Source organism: Nycticebus coucang, chromosome 4 (assembly GCF_027406575.1).
Source record: "Nycticebus coucang isolate mNycCou1 chromosome 4, mNycCou1.pri, whole genome shotgun sequence".
Taxonomy (NCBI): domain Eukaryota; kingdom Metazoa; phylum Chordata; class Mammalia; order Primates; family Lorisidae; genus Nycticebus; species Nycticebus coucang.
The window spans coordinates 135,748,406-135,770,249 of record NC_069783.1 but is presented as its reverse complement, the minus strand read 5'-3'; the positions used below and the strand labels follow the sequence as shown (position 1 = coordinate 135,770,249).

The 21,844-nt window shown below is 41.0% G+C and overlaps 2 protein-coding genes and 1 gene segment (V, D, J or C); all 3 read right to left on the bottom strand.

Annotated features, from left to right (window-relative positions):
* The window catches only part of LOC128584904 (probable non-functional immunoglobulin lambda variable 1-50), a 685,263-nt gene that overhangs the window by 411,435 nt on the left and 251,984 nt on the right, over positions 1 to 21,844 (bottom strand).
* The window catches only part of LOC128583442 (leucine-rich repeat-containing protein 37A2-like), a 47,020-nt gene that overhangs the window by 6,321 nt on the left and 18,855 nt on the right, over positions 1 to 21,844 (bottom strand). Inside the window, exons 8-13 of the mRNA XM_053587626.1 lie at positions 20,706 to 21,211; positions 9,739 to 9,777; positions 6,254 to 6,372; positions 4,274 to 4,409; positions 2,620 to 2,923; positions 1,924 to 2,028 (exon numbers count right to left, since the gene is read on the bottom strand). Coding sequence (XP_053443601.1) covers positions 1,924 to 2,028; positions 2,620 to 2,923; positions 4,274 to 4,409; positions 6,254 to 6,372; positions 9,739 to 9,777; positions 20,706 to 21,211 — 1,209 coding nt within the window. The remainder of the gene's footprint in view (positions 1 to 1,923; positions 2,029 to 2,619; positions 2,924 to 4,273; positions 4,410 to 6,253; positions 6,373 to 9,738; positions 9,778 to 20,705; positions 21,212 to 21,844) is intronic.
* Positions 14,521 to 21,066, bottom strand: LOC128584943 (calcineurin subunit B type 1-like). Its single transcript, XM_053590184.1, is given in 2 exon segments — positions 14,521 to 15,096; positions 20,572 to 21,066. Coding segments are annotated over 2 exon segments (531 nt in total). The 5' UTR covers positions 20,718 to 21,066; the 3' UTR covers positions 14,521 to 14,711.

Genomic DNA, 21,844 nt, shown 5'->3' with positions numbered 1-21,844 from the left:
TCTTAGCCTCTAGAGCAGTGTTTTTCAACCTTTTCACAGCACACTCGAACCTACAGTTAAACTTTGGCAGCACACTTAAATTATGTTGATCAAATAAAAGAGTAAAAAGAGAATATACTTACTGTGCTTTGAGCTTCTTTCAAACATAATTTAATAACGACCTTTAAAAAGTTTCTCACGGCATACCTAAGATCCTGCCATGACACACGTGTTGAAAATCATTGCTCTAGAATACCTGGAACTTGAGGTGCACACCATGACACCTGGCTAATTTTTCTTTTAGTAGAGACGAGATCTCACTTTCACTCAGGCTGGTCCTGAGCTCAAGCAATTATAATCCTCCCTTATAATCCTTAGGATTATAAGCATGAGCCATCGCACCTGGTCTGAAGACAGAAATTCTATCCTGTTTAATGGTTCTTTGGCTCTTTCCTTGGTATCTGCAGGCAACTCGTTCCAGGATCCACTCCCCTCAGCCTAACATACCCAAATCCAAGTATGCCAAAGTCCCTGTATTAACAGGTTGATTATCCCTAATCTGAAAACCTGAAATCCAAAATGCTCCAAGATCTGAAACTTTCTGAGCACCACCATGACACTCAAAGGAAATGCTCACTGGAGCATTTTGGATTTTAGATGTTCAGATTAGGGATGCTCAGCTGGTTAAGTATAATACATATATTCCAAAATTTGAAAAAAAATCTAATATCTGAAACACTTCTGATCCTGAGCATCCAGATAAGGGCCACTTAATCTGCATATCAGCCAGGTTCTGCTCCCATCTGATAGACCAGGAGACACTTGGTCCACACAGCTCTCCTCTGCTTCATTCTGTCCTGACCTTGGGGTTCTTTCTTGGATAGCATCTTTAAGAAAATGGTTTGCCACATTTTTAAGTTCTCAGGGGAGGGAAAATGCTTCACCATATCCTCCAAGAAATGGTGACAGAACTCACAGAGGGACTAGGCCCAGGAAGGCTGGAGTATTCAGAGAAGGCATCAGAAAGAAAGACGAACTTGAATTTGAACAGAGTCACAGGATTTCCATGGGCAGAGTTAAGTAAGAGAATTCTGAATGGGTAAAGGCACAGATGAAAGCAGGGATAGGCTTGATGTGACTGGGGTATGGTGTGGGCTGCTTTGGCTAGAACAGAGGGTTGCCACAATAGAAAAAGTAAATCAAATAAGGTAAATTAGGTTGGATGGTGGGGTAAAATCATGATTGTCAGCTTATTAAACCGTTCTTTTAATATGCTAGCACCTACATGTTGGGTAAAGTAATAGGCCATTATGAAATGGCCTACGAACAAAAGGTAAACACAGGCAAGCTCCAGGAACAGGCCACTGTAAATACGACACACTTTGGAATAGCCAGGTGCAAGGTTTAGCTGAGGTGTTTTAACTGAACCTGTTTAGACAATGCCTTGCACAGTGGAGAAGGAGGATGCCACCTGAATCTAATGAATCTATGAGATGACACCTCTATCTCTTGCTGTGTCCTTTCTCCCCAGGGTGATGACAGCTCCGTGAGGGTGGAGATAATACATCTCTTGTCATTTCAGCAACAAGGAAAGAAATCAGTGGTAGAATGAGAGTGATTGGTGAGTACATAAAATTATTGACAGTTTTGGGTTGGAAAAACTTTCCTATCACTTCAACTTTGGCTTTCTTAAACTTAATTTCTCCAAATAATCTAGTGGTTTGTTATCTTGGTTTCAGTTCCATAGCGATCTCCTGGGAGAGGGGTTACTTTAAAAAAACCCTTGGTATATATTACAGTAAAGAACAATGCATACCTTAGTCGTAGTGACTGAAGAGGAATGTCAAGTAATAGTAGGTGGGATAGTGGCTTTGATTTTCAGTTCATGAGTACTGAATCTATTATCAAGGATGTTATTCTGGAAACCTGAATTATTGTCCTTACCTCAATAAGACAGAAAATTATAATCAAAATCATCACTATTACAGTCACAGATATCGCCAAGATGAGTTTGTTGTTATAGCCATATCCTGGAACTCCTTTAGTGAGCTAAAAAAGGGAAAGAATAATTAAAAAACAGACAAAGAGATGGAAAGAATGGGATCTAACTATTCAAAACTCCACCCTCCCAAGTAAGTGGCTTATAGGTTCTTAAAGAACAAAGCCAATCTAATGTGTGACATAATCTTACTATTGAGCATTTTGTTCTACATCTTCTTTATCATGAGTGTTCTGTCTGCTTCATTCTCTAAATGAGCAAAGTGGGAGATCACTGTCATGGCCAAAATTACATGGCCAAGATAAAATATGGACTTGTCTACCCGGGCCTTGCTGCATGGATGCTTTCATGGTATATCCTAAACCAAGGGTGTCCAACCTTTTTTTCCTCTGCCACACATGGGAAGAATAAGAGTTGTCTTAGGCCACAGAGTAAATACACAAATACTAATGGAAGCTGATTAACAAAAAAAAAAAAAAAAAAAAGAGGGGGTGTCTGTGCATACTTTTCATGATATCTGACACCACATATAAGTGAAAAAAAAGTCCTCACAAAATCATCATGCGGCCCACAGGCTGTAGGCTGGACACCCCTGAACTGATGGAAAAGTCCAGGTCTCATGTTCCCGTAGTCATCCTTACCTCACTTGACTCCTGCTCTTTCTGTTCAGCCTGGGCTTCTGTGCTCTCGTTGATGTAGTTCTCAGTCTTCCACTGATCCGCATCCCATTCTGCCTTGGATACTTTTACTTCTTGCTGCTCACTCAGAAGCTTCATCAGGAGACCTGTTCTAGAGATGAGCTTGGCACAGGCCAGTTGCACATGGGTCTCAGAGCAGTCCATTTTCAAAGTCCGGATAACGTGAGAAATGAGCCTTCTCACGTCGTTGTTGGGGATGAGGGATCGGAGCTGCTGGTTTAGCTGCATTTCAAATTGATCACCCGGGGACGCGAGCAATGGGTAAGTGAAGCTTTTTTCCATGTTGGGTAAGTCAGTGCCCGTGTTGTGGTATTCCCACAGAGTTTCACTGATTTGTTTGACAGTCGGTATTAAGAACGCAGTCCCAGTGGAATCTATAGCGGAAGGATTCTTATCATTTGTACTTTCAGAGATAGTTTCTTCAGGTATAGCAGTGTTTTCCATAAAACTGTTTTCTTCAATACCATTTCCTAGAGGGGATACAGTAGTGACTTCTGTAACAGATTCTGAAGGAGCAAGTGATTCTGGAAAAGGATTCTCCTGAGGACTCAGCTCTTCTAAAGGTGGAAAAACCCCATGTGACGGGGAATTTATAAGGCTCCTTACTGCAGAGAATGGAGGCTGGTTGACAGGCATCTGTCCATGGAACACTGTCTCTTTTCTAAACTTTTGACTTGGTTTGGCCGCAGGTGTTCTGTGGGCCACATGGGAATGAGGTTTATGAAAGCGGTATTTTCTTCTAGAATGTACAATTGGTTTACCAGCTTCCATACTTTTAACTCTAGCATTTGCATCTTCTAAAACAAAAATGGTGTCGCTCATGTCTTTGGATTTCTTTTTAACCTCAGGTAGGGATTCTGAGGTGGCAGAAGGAGAAGGCATGCCAATATACTGTTTGAAGACAGAAGAGACCGCAGCCTTGTGCGTCTGCATGAAGGAAGGCTCGGTGTGCAAGGAACTTCCCACAAACTTCCGAGGCCTCTGCACCACGTCAAACTGGGTCATTTCACTCGGGATTGGTTTCCCAAGCGTTCTTTCTTTGGCAACTTTCTTCACTGTCGGCCAGGTACCCTGTTTCCTCTTGATTATTGCCTCCTGTAAGAGCTTTCTCTGTAGGCGCTTGGGCCCTTTGAGGAATAGCTTCACTTTCTTCAGCCCCCCGTCTCCACTCTCACTCTCTGTCAGGCTATTTTCCTGTGATTCAGCAGTTGCCACTTTTTTGGGAAAGATTTGGCGTTTAAATTTGGGACCTAAAAGGCCAGACTGCATAACCATGGCAGTTTTTTCTTTCTTTTTAACCTCATCGATTTTTTCTTGAATTTCTGCATCTAACAAATTTTCCAGGACATAGAGCTTCCTCAGTTTATTTTTGTAAGCTGAATTGCTGGGTCCAGGTTCAAGAGGCTGAGCCTTTGCATTGTTTTTCATATGACTTAGGGGCTTCTCTCCTTCCTGCACATTTGAGAAAAGCAGTTTAATGAATGGTAATAACGTCGATTCTACATCTTCTAGATTTCCCTCTGAGAAATAAGGCAATATGTAATTAAGTGCACTAATGACATCGCTTTCATCACTGAAGTCCATCTGGTCGCTCGTGAAGCCTGACAAGCCGACGCCATTTTTATTTGCGGATACCTCTGGCTCAATGGTCAGCTCGGTGCTCGTGTGCTTCTTCCGGGCTTCTAATACCTTCATGAGCGCTCCCTCCACATTTCCTACACTTGCTTCTTCAACTGTCAAAAAAGAAGAGACTGTTTTTGACGATGGAAGGCTGATGGCATAGCTTTTTGCCAATCCACAGCCATATATCCCAGTCAAAGAAATTAGGAGTCAGCAAACAGAAGAGTGCCACGTAGAGAGGAAAAAAAGAAACCCCAGTTTAAACCTATACGATGGCATAATAAAAGGAGAAAAAAATATCTTTGGGAAAAGTGGCTACCTACTCAGAACATTCCATAATGTGACATACAGTTACTCTACTTGGGGTTATTCCACTGGTCCCCCAAATCCACTCGCCCAGCACTCAGTAAACGCCCAAGATGGGAGACCCTTGCTCCCTGCTCCTGGCTGAACCAGCCCTTCTGCAGCCCAGACTGTCCTGCCTCAGATGCAGAAGGGGCATGCTTGTAGATGACTCTGATGAAAGACAGTTCCCTGAGGGGACCAAGAGAAGAGATGCTAATGTGGAGGCCCCGATCCTATTGCTAAGACATCCTTATCTGGACATGGCCTTGTCATCTCCCCACCCAGTTCCTCTTCTTGGCCCCTGCTCTCATGTATCCTAGCCCGGATAATAGGAGGTTCTGCATAGAAAAAACACGAGGTAGATTCTGGTTCTTTCCTCAATTTGGGCTGGGATCTGGGATGGAGGTTAAGAGGTTTTTAATTTCCAGATTATATGCTTATGTGGCGTGTTCAATAAATCTAAGGAATAACAGCAATTTTAGATAAACATTACTTGACTTCCTAAAATGCAGAAAGGAAAAAGCAACTTTTGTCAGATGCCCACTTTGCTTTCGTTTCATTTCTATAATTCCCAGCTTTACTTGTGGAACCATCCAAAGCTTCTAACTGCATGAAAAACAAGTGTAACATTGTGTAGCTGGGTTCCTGTCCACAATTAAAAGTTTCTGTCGTAGTGGTTAAAGGTCAGAGGAGTAGGTAAGCATCATGAGAAATGAGGAACATGGGCTATGGAGAACCCAAATTCGGGGACAGGAGGTCTGAGAATAGGCTACAGCACTAAATGCCTCTGATCTTGTTTTTCCTCATCTGTAAATCAAGATTAAAAATGTTTGTTCTGCCTACTTTCAGGGGAGAAGAGACTAATACAATATAATATAATATGTGAAAAATTGTTTTGGAAAGTATGCAACTTTAGTATCACGGGTAGAGATCTGTATTCAAATTGTCTGGACATGAAAGCAGTCACATTTTGACGAAGTTAGTGCTAATAAACGTAATATGAGAAAAACACTTAAAAAAGCACCCGAGTGTTTGCTCTGTGGATATAAAAGCTTTAGATTTAGAGCAAGTTCAGAGTTGGAAAGTCTAAGAAAGGAAAAGCCCTCTGTTTCTTTAGAAGGGCCAGGTAGCAATTTCTGCTTATGCAACTGGAAACTCTCAGGCTCCAAATATCACTTATACTCTTTGTAAAAATAAACGAACCAAAACCCGATCTATACCTGTCCTATAAGGCAAAGAGCTCTTGAGACCTAATGGATATAAAACCAGTTACAAACTTTGAGGAGCTGTATAGACAAGTTATTGGTGGGGGGCAAAACACCAAGCAGAGACACAGTACAGAGTATGTGGCCGCTAATGTTATACTCTCCCCCTTCCGTTCCTTCCTCTCTGTCCTTTATGGATGTGGAACAGTTACATTATTAAATTATGTAATAATAATTGAGAACCTGACTTTCAGCCAGGGAGTAGTTCATAAATAAAGGGAGTTTAACTCTGAACGAATAAACAAGAATAAAGCAATTCCATCATTAGCTTAAAAATTCTCAAATTAAAAACTTAGAAAACAAAATAAAAATTAAAAAAAAATTATCATTAAGCAATTTAAACTCACAACAATCTTCTGTGCTGTTTCCTATACATGCATCACAATGTAGCTTCACTGTCTTGCAGACAACCTCAATATTATTTTTAAATTGGCAGAGGCAGCAGGCCATATGGCTAGGTAAGATCCTATAAATGGAAACACAGAGAATTAAATTAATGGTAAAGGGATGACTTCAGTTGGTAGAAGAGGGAGGTTGAAACTACCGCAAGGCTAGGCAAAAAGAGTTCTTGAGGCGTATGGCCTGGTCAGTTGTTGGGTAGGAACCAGAAAGCCAAAAGGAAAGGAGACAGAGAGATGGGTGAACACAGCAGTGGTTATGGTATGCCTAGAGTAAACGTGATAGAGATTAGAGGTGCCAGGTATGGTAGCTTTCACCTGTAATTCCAGCTACAGGGGAGGCTAAAGCAGGAGGATTGCTTGGTGCTAGGGTTTGAGACCAGCCTGGGCAACATAGCAAGACCCTGCCCCTACAAAAAATTTTTTTTTAATTAGCTGGGCATTGTGGTGTGCACCCGTGGTTGCAGCCACTCAGGAGAGTAAGGTGGGAGGATTGCTTGAAGCCAGAACTTTGAGACCAGCCTAGGCAAGAAAGCAAGACCTCATCTCTTAAAATAATAAATTTTTAAAAAAGGAATTAGAATTGGGTGACACTGATTTGTAGTTTCATTCAGAAATTATCTTCTCCCATAGAAGATAGAGGAAGAAAATCTGTCTCACTTTGGGTTGAGAGGACACAGGAGGCAGACTTCTAAGAAGAGTCTGGAGGCCCCAAACTTCTGGAATTCCTTTCTCAATTACTGTTGGGAGTGGTAAATATTAGAAATTACTCTGGGCATAAATGATAGCTTAGTTTAAACCACTTTATAGGGTTGAACAATAATGAAGATTACATTGGCCAAATGTGGACAATTTGAGCTTTCAAAATAATAATGATGATAATCAGGTACAACATAATTACTATAAAGAAGAATCCATGAATTCACAGAAGAAGAATCCATGAATTCACAAAAGGAAAAGAGGGCCAGCTCTTCTTTAATATTAATAGAATAATGCCAGCTATGTAGAAGGAATGATATAATTAGAAAAATGTCATTTTGCAAACACAATAATAATGGATTTGGATAGTGATTATCACTGATGCACAGTTGGTTGGTTTGTTTGTTTTTTAAGACAGAGCCTCAAGCTGTCGCCCTGGGTAGAGTGCCATGGTGTCACAGATCACAGCAACCTCCAACTCCTGGGCTTAAGCGATTCTCTTGCCTCACTGATGCACAGTTGGGTAAAAAGATGTTTTGAAAGCAGGATCTTCACTGATCTCAAAGCATCACCCCGGAGATTATTTATACTTATCATTGTTTCTTCTTGGACTTTTGTCTAAGATCAAATGTATTTACACATATTAATTAACAATGGAAAAAATAACTTTATAATGGAGAGCTCTAGAAGATATCACTTTGTAATCAAGTGATCAAACTTAGCATTATGGGCCGTCTGAAGTCATGAGGTAGGAAGAACAGATCGTCTATTTATTAATAGTATTCTTCCTCAAAATGCTTTACCTACATCTAATCATGAGAAAATAGACAAATCCGGATTGTGGGAGAATTTATAAAACAACCCTGTTAGACTCTTCAATGCATGAAAGACCAAGAAAAAGTAGACAAATGTTTTAGACTAAAGGAAACAGAGACATAACGAGCAATGCCTGATCTCTGATTGGATCCTGGATCAAAACAAAACAGATTTAAAGATTATTATTAGATTCTGGCCAAGATGTAATAACAGGGACATTGCACCCCTGGCCAGAAACAACCAAAATACCAGATAAAAGAAACAAAACAACAGTTTTAAAGACACTGGACATCAGGCAATGAAGGACAGTGATCTCCGTAAGATGTGAAATAAATGAAGTGAGCCCGTGACTACCCTAACTTACTTCTTTGAGAGAGTTTCCAGGTCATGGTGCTAGGAAAGGAAACTGGTGGACTCTTCGATTAAGGAAATGGAGCTGAGAGTCTGGGAAAACCAAGGTGGCTAGAAGTCTCAAAGCAGAGTACTAGAGAGAAAAGAGGCACACAGAACATGAACTCAGGAGACACACAGAGGGAGCTCTTGAGTGTTCAGCAAAGTACTGATTGGTGCACGTGTATGAGGAAACTACTTGAGGCTAGGAAAAGAACCACCCAAAAGTATCAGAAAATAATTAGATGTTGCTCAAGATTAGGAAGACTGCCTGTTAGCATAAGCTAGATAGGACAATCTCACGATCCATGGGGCAACACGTACCAAGATCCAATAGAAAATTACCAAACATGAAAAGAAGCAAGAAAATATGACCCATATTAAAGAAACAAAGCAATCAATAAGAACCAACTCAGAACCTACATGGATAGAAGGAGCAGGCAAGGACATTAAAATCGTTATTTCAAAAACTTAAAACTTCCCAAAATGAAACACAAGGAGAAACAAAATAAAACATGAACAGAGCATCAGTGAGCTGTGCAACAATATTCTGGGCCAGAAAACAAATTTTAATAAATTCAAAAGAATTCAAGTCATTCAATATGTGTTCTCTGATCATAATGGAATTAAATTAGAAACCAACAGAAAGATCTGAAAAATCGCCAAATATTTGGAAACTAAACAACACCTACTGTTTTCTTTCCTTTTCTTCCTTTATTTTTCTTTTTGAGACAGGGTCTCACTCACACAGGCTAGTGTGTGGTGGCAGCTTTATAGCTTGCCGTAACCTCAAATTACAAATTACAAAACCTGTGCTGTAACCTCAAATTACAAATTACAAAACCTGGGCTAAAATACTTTTAACAGCATGAAAAGACAGGCCAGGCAGAGTGGCTCATGTCTGTAATCCTAGCACTCTGGGAGGACAAGGTGAGTGGATCGCTTGAGCTCAGGAGTTTAAAACCAGCTTGGGCAAGAGCAAGACCCCGTCTTTACTAAAAGTGGAAAAAGTAGGTGGGTATGGTGGTGGGTACACAGCTACTTGGGAGGCTGAGGGAAGAGGATCAGCAGATCCTTATATTTCAGTTTTCTGGTTTTGAGCCCAGGAGTTTGAGGTTGCTATGATTTATAACACCATGGCAATCAACCCAGGGTGACAGTGTGAGACTCCTGTATCAAAAAATAAATAAATACATACGTACATACATACATACACACATAAAATTTAAAAACAATGAAAAGACAAACCACAACCTGAGAAAAGAGAAAAGATACTTACTAAACACATACCTGAAAGACTTGTATCTAGAGTATAAAAAGTACTCTTAAAACTAAACAAGAAGATAAATATCAATTAAAATACAGGATCGGATTTGAACAGATCATTCAGTACAGAAGACTTTTACACATGAATAGATATTCAACAGCATTAACTATTACAGAAATGCAAATTAAAACCACGATGAGATTCCACTATACATCTACTAGTAGACTTTTCAAGAAAACTGAAATAAGGATCCGCTGAATACCTGTAGCAACTGCAACTTTCACATTGCTGGTGGGAATACAAAATAGTACAGCCACTTTAGGAAAGAAGTTAGCAGTTTCTTAAAAAGTTAAATATGTCCTTAGGATGTGATACAGTAGTCCCACCCTAGGTACTTACCTGAAAGAAATGAAAACGTATGTTCACACAAAGACATGAGTATGAGTGTTCTTAGCAGTTTTCATAATTGCCAAAAAATTGAAAACAACCCAATTGTTCACAAACTGGTGATGGCTTGGCACCTGCAGCTCAAGCGGCTAAGGCACCAGCCACATACACCAGAGCTGGCGGGTTCAAATCCAGCCTGAGCCTACTAAACAAGAATGACAACTACAACCAAAAAATAGCTGGGCGTTGTGGCGGGCGCCTGTAGTCCCAGCTACTTGGGAGGCTGAGGCAAGAGAATCGCTTGGGCCCAGCAGTTGGAGGTTGCTGTGAGCTGTGATGCCACGGCACTCTACCCGGGGTGACAGCTTGAGGCTCTGTCTCAAAAACCAACCAACAAACAAAACTTAATAGAAAAGGCCTAGGAATGAGATATCCATAGGAACTCTGAAATACTCCAACATTTCCTTGTTAAACTGGAAGACCATGAGTCACATTCCTTGAAATCTGGAAGGTCATATACATATTTAGGACTGTGAGTATTGTCAGGAAACATCAGAGAAGTCCCTAACCTCTCATCCATGTCTGATTCTGAGGTTCTGCACAAAGCAGGCAATGAAAGCTAAGGCGGAGCTATAAAACCATCTTGCTGAGTGCTGAAGGTACGCCCTAACACGCACACAAGCCCCTGGGAAAATCTCGGAGACTTACTGGTTCTAGACTTTTAAGGAAATCTCTGTTCATTCATCAGCAGACTAACCTAACCTAGTAGAGATTTCAGTGGCCACACATGACAACAAATACAAGCCTTTACCAAATTAGTTCCAAAAAGTCACTAAATAAATTAATAATAACTACTATAATAAGCAGCAGTACACACCAAACCCTGGGGGCAGGGATCTGATTTCTAGAATTGTTACAGTATACGTAGTATTATTTAAAATATCCAATTTTCAACACAATTTATAAGGGACACAAAGAAACCATGCACAGGGGTGGGTGTGGGGGTTGGAAATCAGTAGATACTGTCCCTGAGGAAGTCAAGATATTGGGCTTACTAGACAAGAATTTAATTCAACTATTTGAAATATGTTCAAAGACGTAGGGAAAACATTTACTTCTATAGATTAAAGTAGATCAAGATCAAGGATGGGTACACAGAAGCCTAAACAAATACTAAATGAGAAACTTTGCCTTTTGGGGCCGTGTGGTCCAAACATCCATCCTGAGCATAATTGTCCTCAGGATGGGGTTTATACAAAAAGAGATGTAACAGGAAATTTATTAGCCACCTTAGGACAAATCACTAAAGAGACTAAAATAAGGTGACACAACAAAAGTCTCTAAATTCCTTAGCTTAAGTGATTAAGTTTCTAAATTCCTTGGCCTTTTTGTTACAAGCCTGCAACTAAAACCTCAAAATATAGTAGCACAACACAGATCAATTAATTTTGTAGCCTTGCCTTTAACATTTTGATTTTTACCTTCATCTTGTCTAGAAGGTTTGAAAGCCTCCATGAGTACCTGTCCACCTCCAGTCCCATCTGGCCTAAAACACTTCATGGATGTAAGTCCTTTTGGCTCTTCAGTTCTCTTGGCCATGAGGGTCCCACCAAGGGCCTAGATGGAACCAGGGCAGGGGCCATACCATCCCAGGTGTTGGAGCCTAACATAGCCACACACAAACCCTTCACCCTCCTCCTCCTCTCCTCCTAAGACAAAGACACAAAGGGTCTAGTTACCCACACCCCCTCAGAAATTCACACCAAAGGACCCTAACATTCTGGGCAAGCTGTAGAATTTGCCTACCAGCTACCCTACACCCCTGTATTTGAAAGAGTTCTCTAACTGCCCCTGAGCACAGACTTTTGCACTGCCCAGGTGAGTCACTCTTCCCTTCTAACAAACCTGGCCCTAACATCCAGTCTTGCTCTCGGGATGGGACAAAATAAGAGTCTGGCCAACAATGGTGCCTCTGGTGGATCTTGGCCAAAAGGGAAGAATTGTGAACCAAAATAAAATCTTAAGCCGGGGCTGGGGGTGGGGGCACAGATCTTGGCCAAAGGGAGAAATTCTGAACCAAAATAAAATACTTAAACCAGGCGTGCTGGCTTAAGATTTTTTTTTTCAAGTTTCAAATATTTTGTTTTCTTATTCATACAGTATGAAGTTCTCTAAAGATGCCACAACGTGATGTACCATGCAGAAGAAAAACTAAACATTCAACATAAACCACCCCTCCCCTACCCAACCCACACACAAACTAAAAAAACAAAGAAAGAAAAGGAAACCCATTCCCCAGTAAGGAAATAATGTCTGCACTATTTTTCTGTAACGCCAGCCAAGATATGCACAAGCAAGAGAAATAGAAAGCATTTGCTAAAGTATTTGTAACAAATACTAATGTACAAAAAATTCACAAAAGACTAGGTTCCCCCTTGAAGCAGAGCACATGGCAGTTGACACTGGAACAGATTAAACCACTGGCTGGGATTATAAACCAGAGGAAGATGTTACATGAAGTGGAGATTTTCAGTTCGAATATTAACATTTCCAAAGTTTGGCAACATTGCCTTTTAAAATTATGCAAATTGTGTAAACAACAGGTACAATTTAAATTGATCTACATGCAAAATTCCATGTCATGCAAGGACACCAAGCACCGGGATTTTTCTCTCACAGGCAGAGCCCATGATGTGCAGCACTCAGTTGAAGGAACAGCCATGGCAGGAGGTGCGCTCAGCTTAAGATTCAGTCACCTCTGGGCGGCGCCTGTGGCTCAGCTGGTAGGGCGCCAGCCCCATATGGCGAGGGTGGCGGGTTCAAACCTGGCCCTGGCCAAACTGCAAGAACAAAAAAAATAGCTGGGCATTGTGGTGGGCGCCTATAGTCCCAGCTACTTGGGAGGCTGAGGCAAGAGAATCGCTTAAGCCCAGGAGTTGGAGGTTGCTGTGAGCTGTGTGACGCCACGGCACTCTACCAGAGTGATAAAGTGAGACTCTGTCTCTACCAAAAAAAAAAAAAAAAAAAAGATTCAGTCAACTCGATTCAACCTGCCCTTTTCCACTCATGATTATAAAACCAGTTTTTACAGAAAAACTATATCAGGAAATACTGTCATACGAAGCTAACCAAAATGTTTTTCTTCCAGCCAATAGTACCTTTGCAGAAAAGGGAAGGGATAACATCAAGCGGTAGAACAGGATATACTACTTTTATATCACACACATCTATTAAGTTATTACCCATTACCAATTATATGGGCAAATCAAGGAAAACCGTTATGCATTCTCTATGCCTTACAGTAAAGAGAGGTACAAATTTGAATAGCATTTTGCTCTTCTGTGACATATAATTAGCAAGATTTCTCCCATTTTAATCACAAATATATATGGGTGTTTAGTACATATAGGCACATTAAATGTCCCCAGTTTTTATTTGTTGCAAGTCTTTTGAAACATAAAGGGAAATTCATGGTTCAAACACAAGTTTAATGACAAATTATCCATTTACTGAAACAGATGGATATCCAAAGCAGTTACACGATTATTTCAGGTATTCTTCATTAAGTAAGGCATATAATAAATCATGCCTGCCTAAGCTAGCTTCTGGCCTTTATGTATAAAATCACAACTGGTAACTTACCCTTACTCAGGGACATTGAATAAATGCAATGGCTCCTAGTTGTAAAGTAACAGAATGAAGCAGCCATAAGCACTGTGCAGTTATCACATGCACACAAGAACTAGCTCTTGGCAGTGGCGCTGAACTATACTTTCTCCTCAAGGAGAGGCATATTAAAAGCTGCTCAGCAGTGAGACGTAGTCCCTGGAAATATATTCTTAAGTATAAATAAAGTTACAGACTCCTTTGTTACAAAAATGTAATTAAGGTAAATAATAAGACATTAACAAATGCTTTGTCAATCTCTCAAAGGAGAAAGCACAGGAAAAGGAAAACAGCTGGCCTAACACCGGGCTCAAATTGTACAATCTCCTATCTATATATAAAACTGTGTGAAATAAAAACACAAACAAACAAAAAAACTGTGTGAAATAAAAGTAAGGATGTTTTATGTTCTGCTTGGCACTTTTACTCTATTTTGTTTCTGAATCAAAGTATATTAAATTAAAGCCAACCTACTACATACATAGAAAGCTACATATAAATATTTACATATGTATATATACTTTCTTGTTATAAAACATGAAGAAAAATAAATTAAAAAGCCAACCCCTTCTCTTTCTCCACCACATTGATATGCTCTTTTCATGTTGCTGTTCTTCAGACTTTAAAGTGCTACACTGAGTTATTCAGAGAGTAAGTTCAATAACACTTGGTTGGCTTCATGAGGCTCATGTTGGAAAACGTGGCTTCACAGAGAAAAATACTTCCATTTAAATACACAGAGAGCATTGCTGGGCATCTTGAGCAGATCTTCAGAGATGGATAAGAAAGCAAAAGTGTTGGGTGGTACTCTTTAAAAAGAGCCACACAACGGGCGGCGCCTGTGGCTCAGTGAGCAGGGCGCCGGCCCCATATGCCGAGGGTGGGGGTTCAAACCCAGCCCTGGCCAAACTGCAACAAAAATAGCCGGGCGTTGTGGCGGGCACCTGTAGTCACAGCTGCTCAGGAGGCTGAGGCAAGAGAATCCGGTAAGCCCAAGAGTTAGAGGTTGCTATGAGCCGTGTGACGCCAGGGCAATCTACCCAAGGGCAGGATAGTGAGACTCTGTCTCTACAAAATAAACAAATAAATAAATAAATAATCCTGACCCCAAGCACTAGCAGAGTAGTTTCTCCTTCCTCTTCCACACCCTACCCTCTGGGGATCTTTGACCCAAGTAAAAAGTCATTTAAAAAAAAAGAGCCACACATCTACCACCATCTTTTTGTGGATGTCTAGGCCACCTACAACAGCACAGAATTCTTCAAAGGATATTCTTCCATCTCCATCCTTATCTGCATTTATTATGGTTTTGTCTACGATTTGCTGTAACTGTGTCTCTTTCAGATTGTTCCCCGCCATCATCTTCAACACCTGCAAGAGTTCCCCATTGGAAATCTAGCCATCCTTATCCATGTCTTAGATAGGAAAAGCAAACCTTAACTTCTGCTCCTTATCTCCTTTGACACTCAACTGAGAGACTCCCTGGATAAATTCTTTGAAATCTACTTCTCCATTCCCATCTGTGTCGAATCTATCTATTACTCGCTGTACTAAAGAATTTTGTTGTGGTTAGGGGGAGGGGGCGGAGCAAGATGGCAGCCGAGTAACAGCTTCCTTGCATCTGGGCACCGTGAGTCTGGGGAGATAGGACTCCAGGCATCTCTGGCTGGTGGGAACTGCCTATCATCACTCCTATGAGGATACAGGGAGTCAGCGAGAGACTTCTGGACCCCAAGAGGAGGACTAAAACAGTGGAAAACCGGCAAGTGGTCGCGTGTGTTCAACCCGTCTAAACCCGCCCACAACTTCCACAGGCACGAGAACTTAAAGAGCAAGAGGAAGTGAAAGGAAAATTAGGGCAAGGAAACAGATAAAAGAAATCACTCATGAGGAAGAATCAGCAGAAAACTCCAGGCAACATGAAGAACCAGTCCAGAACAACCCCGCCAAGGGACCATGAGGTAGCTACTGCAGAGGATTCCACCTATACAGAAATGTTAGGAATGACAGAAAGGGAATTTAGAATACACATGTTGAAAACAATGAAAGAAATGATGGAAACAATGAAGGAAACTGCTAATAAAGTGGAAAATAACCAAAAGGAAATCCAAAAACAGAATCAAATCAGAGATGAACGATATGAAGAATATAAAAAGGATATAGCAGAGCTGAAGGAAATGAAACAGTCAATCAGGGAACTTAAAGATGCAATGGAAAGTATCAGCAACAGGTTAGACCATGCAGAAGAAAGAATTTCAGAGGTAGAAGACAAAGTTTTTGAGATAACTCAGACAGTAAAAGAGGCAGAAAAGAAGAGAGAGAAAGCAGAACGTTCACTGTCAGAATTATGGGACTTTATGAAACGTTCCAACATACGAGTTATAGGAATTCCAGAAGGGGAAGAAGAATGCCCCAGAGGAATGGAAGCCATACTAGAGAATATTATAAAAGAAAATTTCCCAAACATCACCAAAGATTCTGACACACTGCTTTCAGAGGGATATCGGACCCCAGGTCGCCTCAACTCTAACCGAGGTTCTCCAAGACACATTGTGATGAACCTGTCCAAAGTCAAGACAAAAGAAAAGATTCTGCAAGCTGCCAGGAGTAAGCGCCAGTTGACCTACAGGGGCAAATCCATCAGAGTGACCTCAGACTTCTCTAATGAAACTTTCCAAGCAAGAAGACAATGGTCATCTACCTTTAATCTACTTAAACAGAACAATTTTCAGCCCAGAATTCTGTACCCTGCTAAGCTAAGCTTCAAAATTGATGGAGAAATCAAATCATTTACGGATATACAAACATTGAGGAAATTCACCACAACAAGACCAGCTCTACAGGGAATACTTCAACCTGTTCTGCACACTGACCACCACAATGGATCAGCAGCAAAGTAAGAACTCAGAAATTAAAGGACAGAACCTAACCTCCACACTGATGCAAAAGATAAAACTAAGCAATGGACTCTCACAAAATAAGACGAATAGAATACTACCACACTTATCAATTATCTCCATAAATGTTAATGGTTTGAATTCCCCACTGAAGAGACATAGATTGGCTGACTGGATTAAAAAACACAAGCCATCCATTTGCTGTCTGCAGGAAACACACCTGGCTTCAAAAGACAAATTAAAGCTCCGAGTCAAGGGTTGGAAGACAATTTTTCAGGCAAATGGAATTCAGAAGAAAAGAGGAGTTGCAATCTTATTTTCAGATACATGTGGATTTAAAGCAACTAAAGTCAAAAAAGACAAAGATGGTCACTTTATATTGGTCAAGGGAAAACTACAACAAGAAGACATTTCAATTCTAAATATCTATGCACCAAATTTAAATGCTCCCAGATTCTTGAAACAGACCTTACTCAGTCTGAGCAATATGATATCTGATAATACCATCATAACAGGGGACTTTAACACACCTCTTACAGAGCTGGACAGATCCTCTAAACAGAAATTAAACAAAGATATAAGAGATTTAAATGAGACCCTAGAACAATTATGCTTGATAGACGCATATAGAACACTCCACCCCAAAGATAAAGAATATACATTCTTCTCATCACCCCATGGAACATTCTCCAAAATTGATCATATCCTGGGACACAAAACAAACATCAACAGAATCAAAAGAATTGAAATTTTACCTTGTATCTTTTCAGACCATAAGGCACTAAAGGTGGAACTCAACTCTAACAAAAATGCTCGACCCCATCCAAAGGCATGGAAATTAAACAATCTTCTGTTGAATAACAGATGGGTGCAGGAAGAAATCAAACAGGAAATCACTAACTTCCTTAAGCATAACAACAATGAAGACACAAGCTACCAAAACCTGTGGGATACTGCAAAAGCAGTTTTGAGAGGAAAATTCATCGCTTTAGATGCCTACATTCGAAAAACAGACAGAGAGCACATCAACAATCTCACAAGAGACCTTATGGAATTGGAAAAAGAAGAACAATCTAAGCCTAAGCTCAGTAGAAGAAAAGAAATCTCCAAAATCAAATCAGAGATCAATGAAATTGAAAACAAAAGAATCATTCAGAAAATTAATGAAACAAGGAGTTGGTTTTTTGAAAAAATAAATAAAATAGATAAACCATTGGCCAGACTAACTAGAAATAGAAAAGTAAAATCTCTAGTAACCTCAATCAGAAATGATAAAGGGGAAATAACAACTGATCCCACAGAGATACAAGAGATCATCTCTGAATACTACCAGAAACTGTATGCCCAGAAATTTGACAATGTGAAGGAAATGGATCAATATTTGGAATCACACCCTCTCCCTAGACTTGGCCAGGAAGAAATAGACCTCCTGAACAGACCAATTTCAAGCACTGAGATCAAAGAAACAATAAAAAAGCTTCCAACTAAAAAATGCCCTGGTCCAGATGGCTTCACTCCAGAATTCTATCAAACCTTCAAGGAAGAGCTTATTCCTGTACTGCAGAAATTATTCCAAAAAATTGAGGAAGAAGGAATCTTCCCCAACACATTCTATGAAGCAAACATCACCCTGATACCAAAACCAGGAAAAGACCCAAACAAAAAGGAGAATTTCAGACCAATCTCACTCATGAATATAGATGGAAAAATTCTCAACAAAATCCTAGCCAATAGATTACAGCTTATCATCAAAAAAGTCATTCATCATGATCAAGCAGGCTTCATCCCAGGGATGCAAGGCTGGTTCAACATACGCAAGTCCATAAACGTTATCCACCATATTAACAGAGGCAAAAATAAAGATCACATGATCCTCTCAATAGATGCAGAAAAAGCATTTGATAAAATCCAGCATCCTTTTCTAATTAGAACACTGAAGAGTATAGGCATAGGTGGCACATTTCTAAAACTGATTGAAGCTATCTATGACAAACCCACAGCCAATATTTTACTGAATGGAGTAAAACTGAAAGCTTTTCCTCTTAGAACTGGAACCAGACAAGGTTGTCCTCTGTCACCTTTACTATTCAACATAGTGCTGGAAGTTCTAGCCAATACAATTAGGCAAGACAAGGAAATAAAGGGAATCCAAATGGGAGCAGAGGAGGTCAAACTCTCCCTCTTTGCTGACGACATGATCTTATACTTAGAGAACCCCAAAGACTCAACCACAAGACTCCTAGAAGTCATCAAAAAATACAGTAATGTTTCAGGATATAAAATCAATGTCCACAAGTCAGTAGCCTTTGTATACACCAATAACAGTCAAGAGGAGAAGCTAATTAAGGACACAACTCCCTTCACCATAGTTTCAAAGAAAATGAAATACCTAGGAATATACCTAACGAAGGAGGTGAAGGACCTCTATAAAGAAAACTATGAACTCCTCAGAAAGGAAATAGCAGAGGATATTAACAAATGGAAGAACATACCATGCTCATGGCTTGGAAGAATCAACATTGTTAAAATGTCTATACTTCCCAAAGCAATCTACCTATTCAATGCCATTCCTATCAAAGTACCTACATCGTACTTTCAAGATTTGGAAAAAATGATTCTGCGTTTTGTATGGAACCGGAAAAAACCCCGTATAGCTAAGGCAGTTCTTAGTAACAAAAATAAAGCTGGGGGCATCAGCATACCAGATTTTAGTCTGTACTACAAAGCCATAGTGCTCAAGACAGCATGGTACTGGCACAAAAACAGAGACATAGACACTTGGAATCGAATTGAACACCAAGAAATGAAACTAACATCTTACAACCACCTAATCTTCGATAAACCAAACAAGAACTTACCTTGGGGGAAAGACTCCCTATTCAATAAATGGTGTTGGGAGAACTGGATGTCTGCGTGTAAAAGACTGAAACTGGACCCACACCTTTCCCCACTCACAAAAATTGATTCAAGATGGATAAAGGACTTAAATTTAAGGCACGAAACAATAAAAATCCTCAAAGAAAGCATAGGAAAAACACTGGAAGATATTGGCCTGGGGGAAGACTTCATGAAGAAGACTGCCATGGCAATTGCAACAACAACAAAAATAAACAAATGGGACTTCATTAAACTGAAAAGCTTCTGTACAGCTAAGGTGACGATAACCAAAGCAATGAGACAACCCACACAATGGGAAAGGATATTTGCATATTTTCAATCAGACAAAAGCTTGATAACCAGGATCTATAGAGAACTCAAATTAATCCACATGAAAAAAGCCAACAATCCCTTATATCAATGGGCAAGAGACATGAATAGAACTTTCTCTAAAGACGACAGACAAATGGCTAACAAACACATGAAAAAATGTTCATCATCTCTATATATTAGAGAAATGCAAATCAAAACATCCCTGAGATACCATCTAACCCCAGTGAGAATGGCCCACATCACAAAATCTCAAAACTGCAGATGCTGGCGTGGATGTGGAGAGAAGGGAACACTTTTACACTGCTGGTGGGACTGCAAACTAGTACAACCTTTCTGGAAGGAAGTATGGAGAAACCTCAAAGCACTCAACCTAGACCTCCCATTCGATCCTGCAATCCCATTACTGGGCATCTACCCAGAAGGAAAAAAATCCTTTTATCATAAGGACACTTGTACTAGACTGTTTATTGCAGCTCAATTTACAATCGCCAAAATGTGGAAACAGCCTAAATGCCCACCAACCCAGGAATGGATTAACAAGCTGTGGTATATGTATACCATGGAATACTATTCAGCCACTAAAAAAAATGGAGACTTTACATCCTTCGTATTAACCTGGATGGAAGTGGAAGACATTATTCTTAGTAAAGCATCACAAGAATGGAGAAGCATGAATCCTATGTACTCAATCTTGATATGAGGACAATTAATGAGAATTAAGGTTATGGGGGGGTGCAGAAAGAGGGATGGAGGGAGGGGGGTGGGGCCTTAGTGTGTGACACACTTTATGGGGGCAAGACATGATTGCAAGAGGGACTTTACCTAACAATTGCAATCAGTGTAACTGGCTTATTGTACCCTCAATGAATCCCCAACAATAAAAAAAAAAAAAAAGATAAAAAAAAAAAAAAAAAAAAAAAAAAGAATTTTGTTGTAACTCAGGCAGAGACACGAACTCTTCCACACTCAAAGAACCAAACTTGTCCAAATCAAGCTTCTTAAATCTTTTTCCTAACGTTTTAATTTCATCTGCACCAAAGTTTGAGCACATTTCCAAAGGATAACTTGCCTCATTTCCCATTTTGCTCGGCGGGTCGGAGGCTCGCTGGCGTGGAGAAGTGTCGGCGCTGAGACGGGCTCCAGGCCAAGGAGGCCCAGCTGCAGCCCGTGCCGCCAGCGGGGAGGGGGTGGGGGTTGGGGGAGGGGAGGAGGCGTTGCAGGGCCCACGCAGCCTGGTGACTGGGCACGCGAGGGACCGGGCAGGGCGGGGTGGAAGAAATGAAGGTCGAGATTCACAGACCGGGAGCGCGGGAGGAAGAGACGGCGACAGGGAGGAGAGGCAGACAGGCAGAAAAGAGGGGGAGAGGGCTGGGTGACCGGGGCTGCAGCCGCACGCTCACGCTGGAGGCTCTTGCTGACCCGCAAGCTCAGGCGCGACAAAGGCGGACGGCGGGAGAGGGAGGGGAGGGCCGAGCGCAGCAGCGCGCGGGGCGGAGGTGGGGGGCGCGCGCGGCCGGCGGCGGGGGCGGGGCTTCCGGGAGCTCCGTTCATCCGGAACCCGCGTGCCCGGCTCGGCTGCGGCAGGTGAGGCCTTCTAAGGAGCTGTGGTTTGTAAGGTTTTATTTTAGTTCACAACTCCCCTTTTGGCCGAGATCCGCCAGAGGCAGCATCGATGGTCAAACTCTTACTTTGTTATATTTGTTGCCAGTGAAAGGTGTAAGCGGAGGTGAGATGACACCACAGCACTCTACCAAGGGGCGACAAAGTAAGATTCTGTCTCAAAAAAAATAATAATAATAACTAAAAATAAAATCTTAAGGCTCCCCCCTCCAGCTGACTAATTGGACCCCCCTCTTGGCCAAAGGGCTGAGTTGCTAGCCCTAAGAGCGGAAGTCAGAAATGCCTCATCAAGCCCCCTCCCTTCTGGGAGACTCATTAACAGGCCTGAGGCTACAGAGGACAAACCTGTAGGTCCTCTGCTTACTTAACAGTTCACTGGAGTCTAGGTATCTGTCAGATGTGTTGTCTCTAATTAACAGATGTCCTTAACTTAAAGGATCCCAAGCCTTTAGCCCCGGGGTCCTCAAACTGTGGCCCGCGGGCCACATGAGGCCATGTGATTGTATTTGCTCCTGCTTTGTATTTTTACTTCAAAATAAAGTTTGTGCAGTGTGCATAGGAATTTGTTCATAGTTTTTTTTTTTGAAC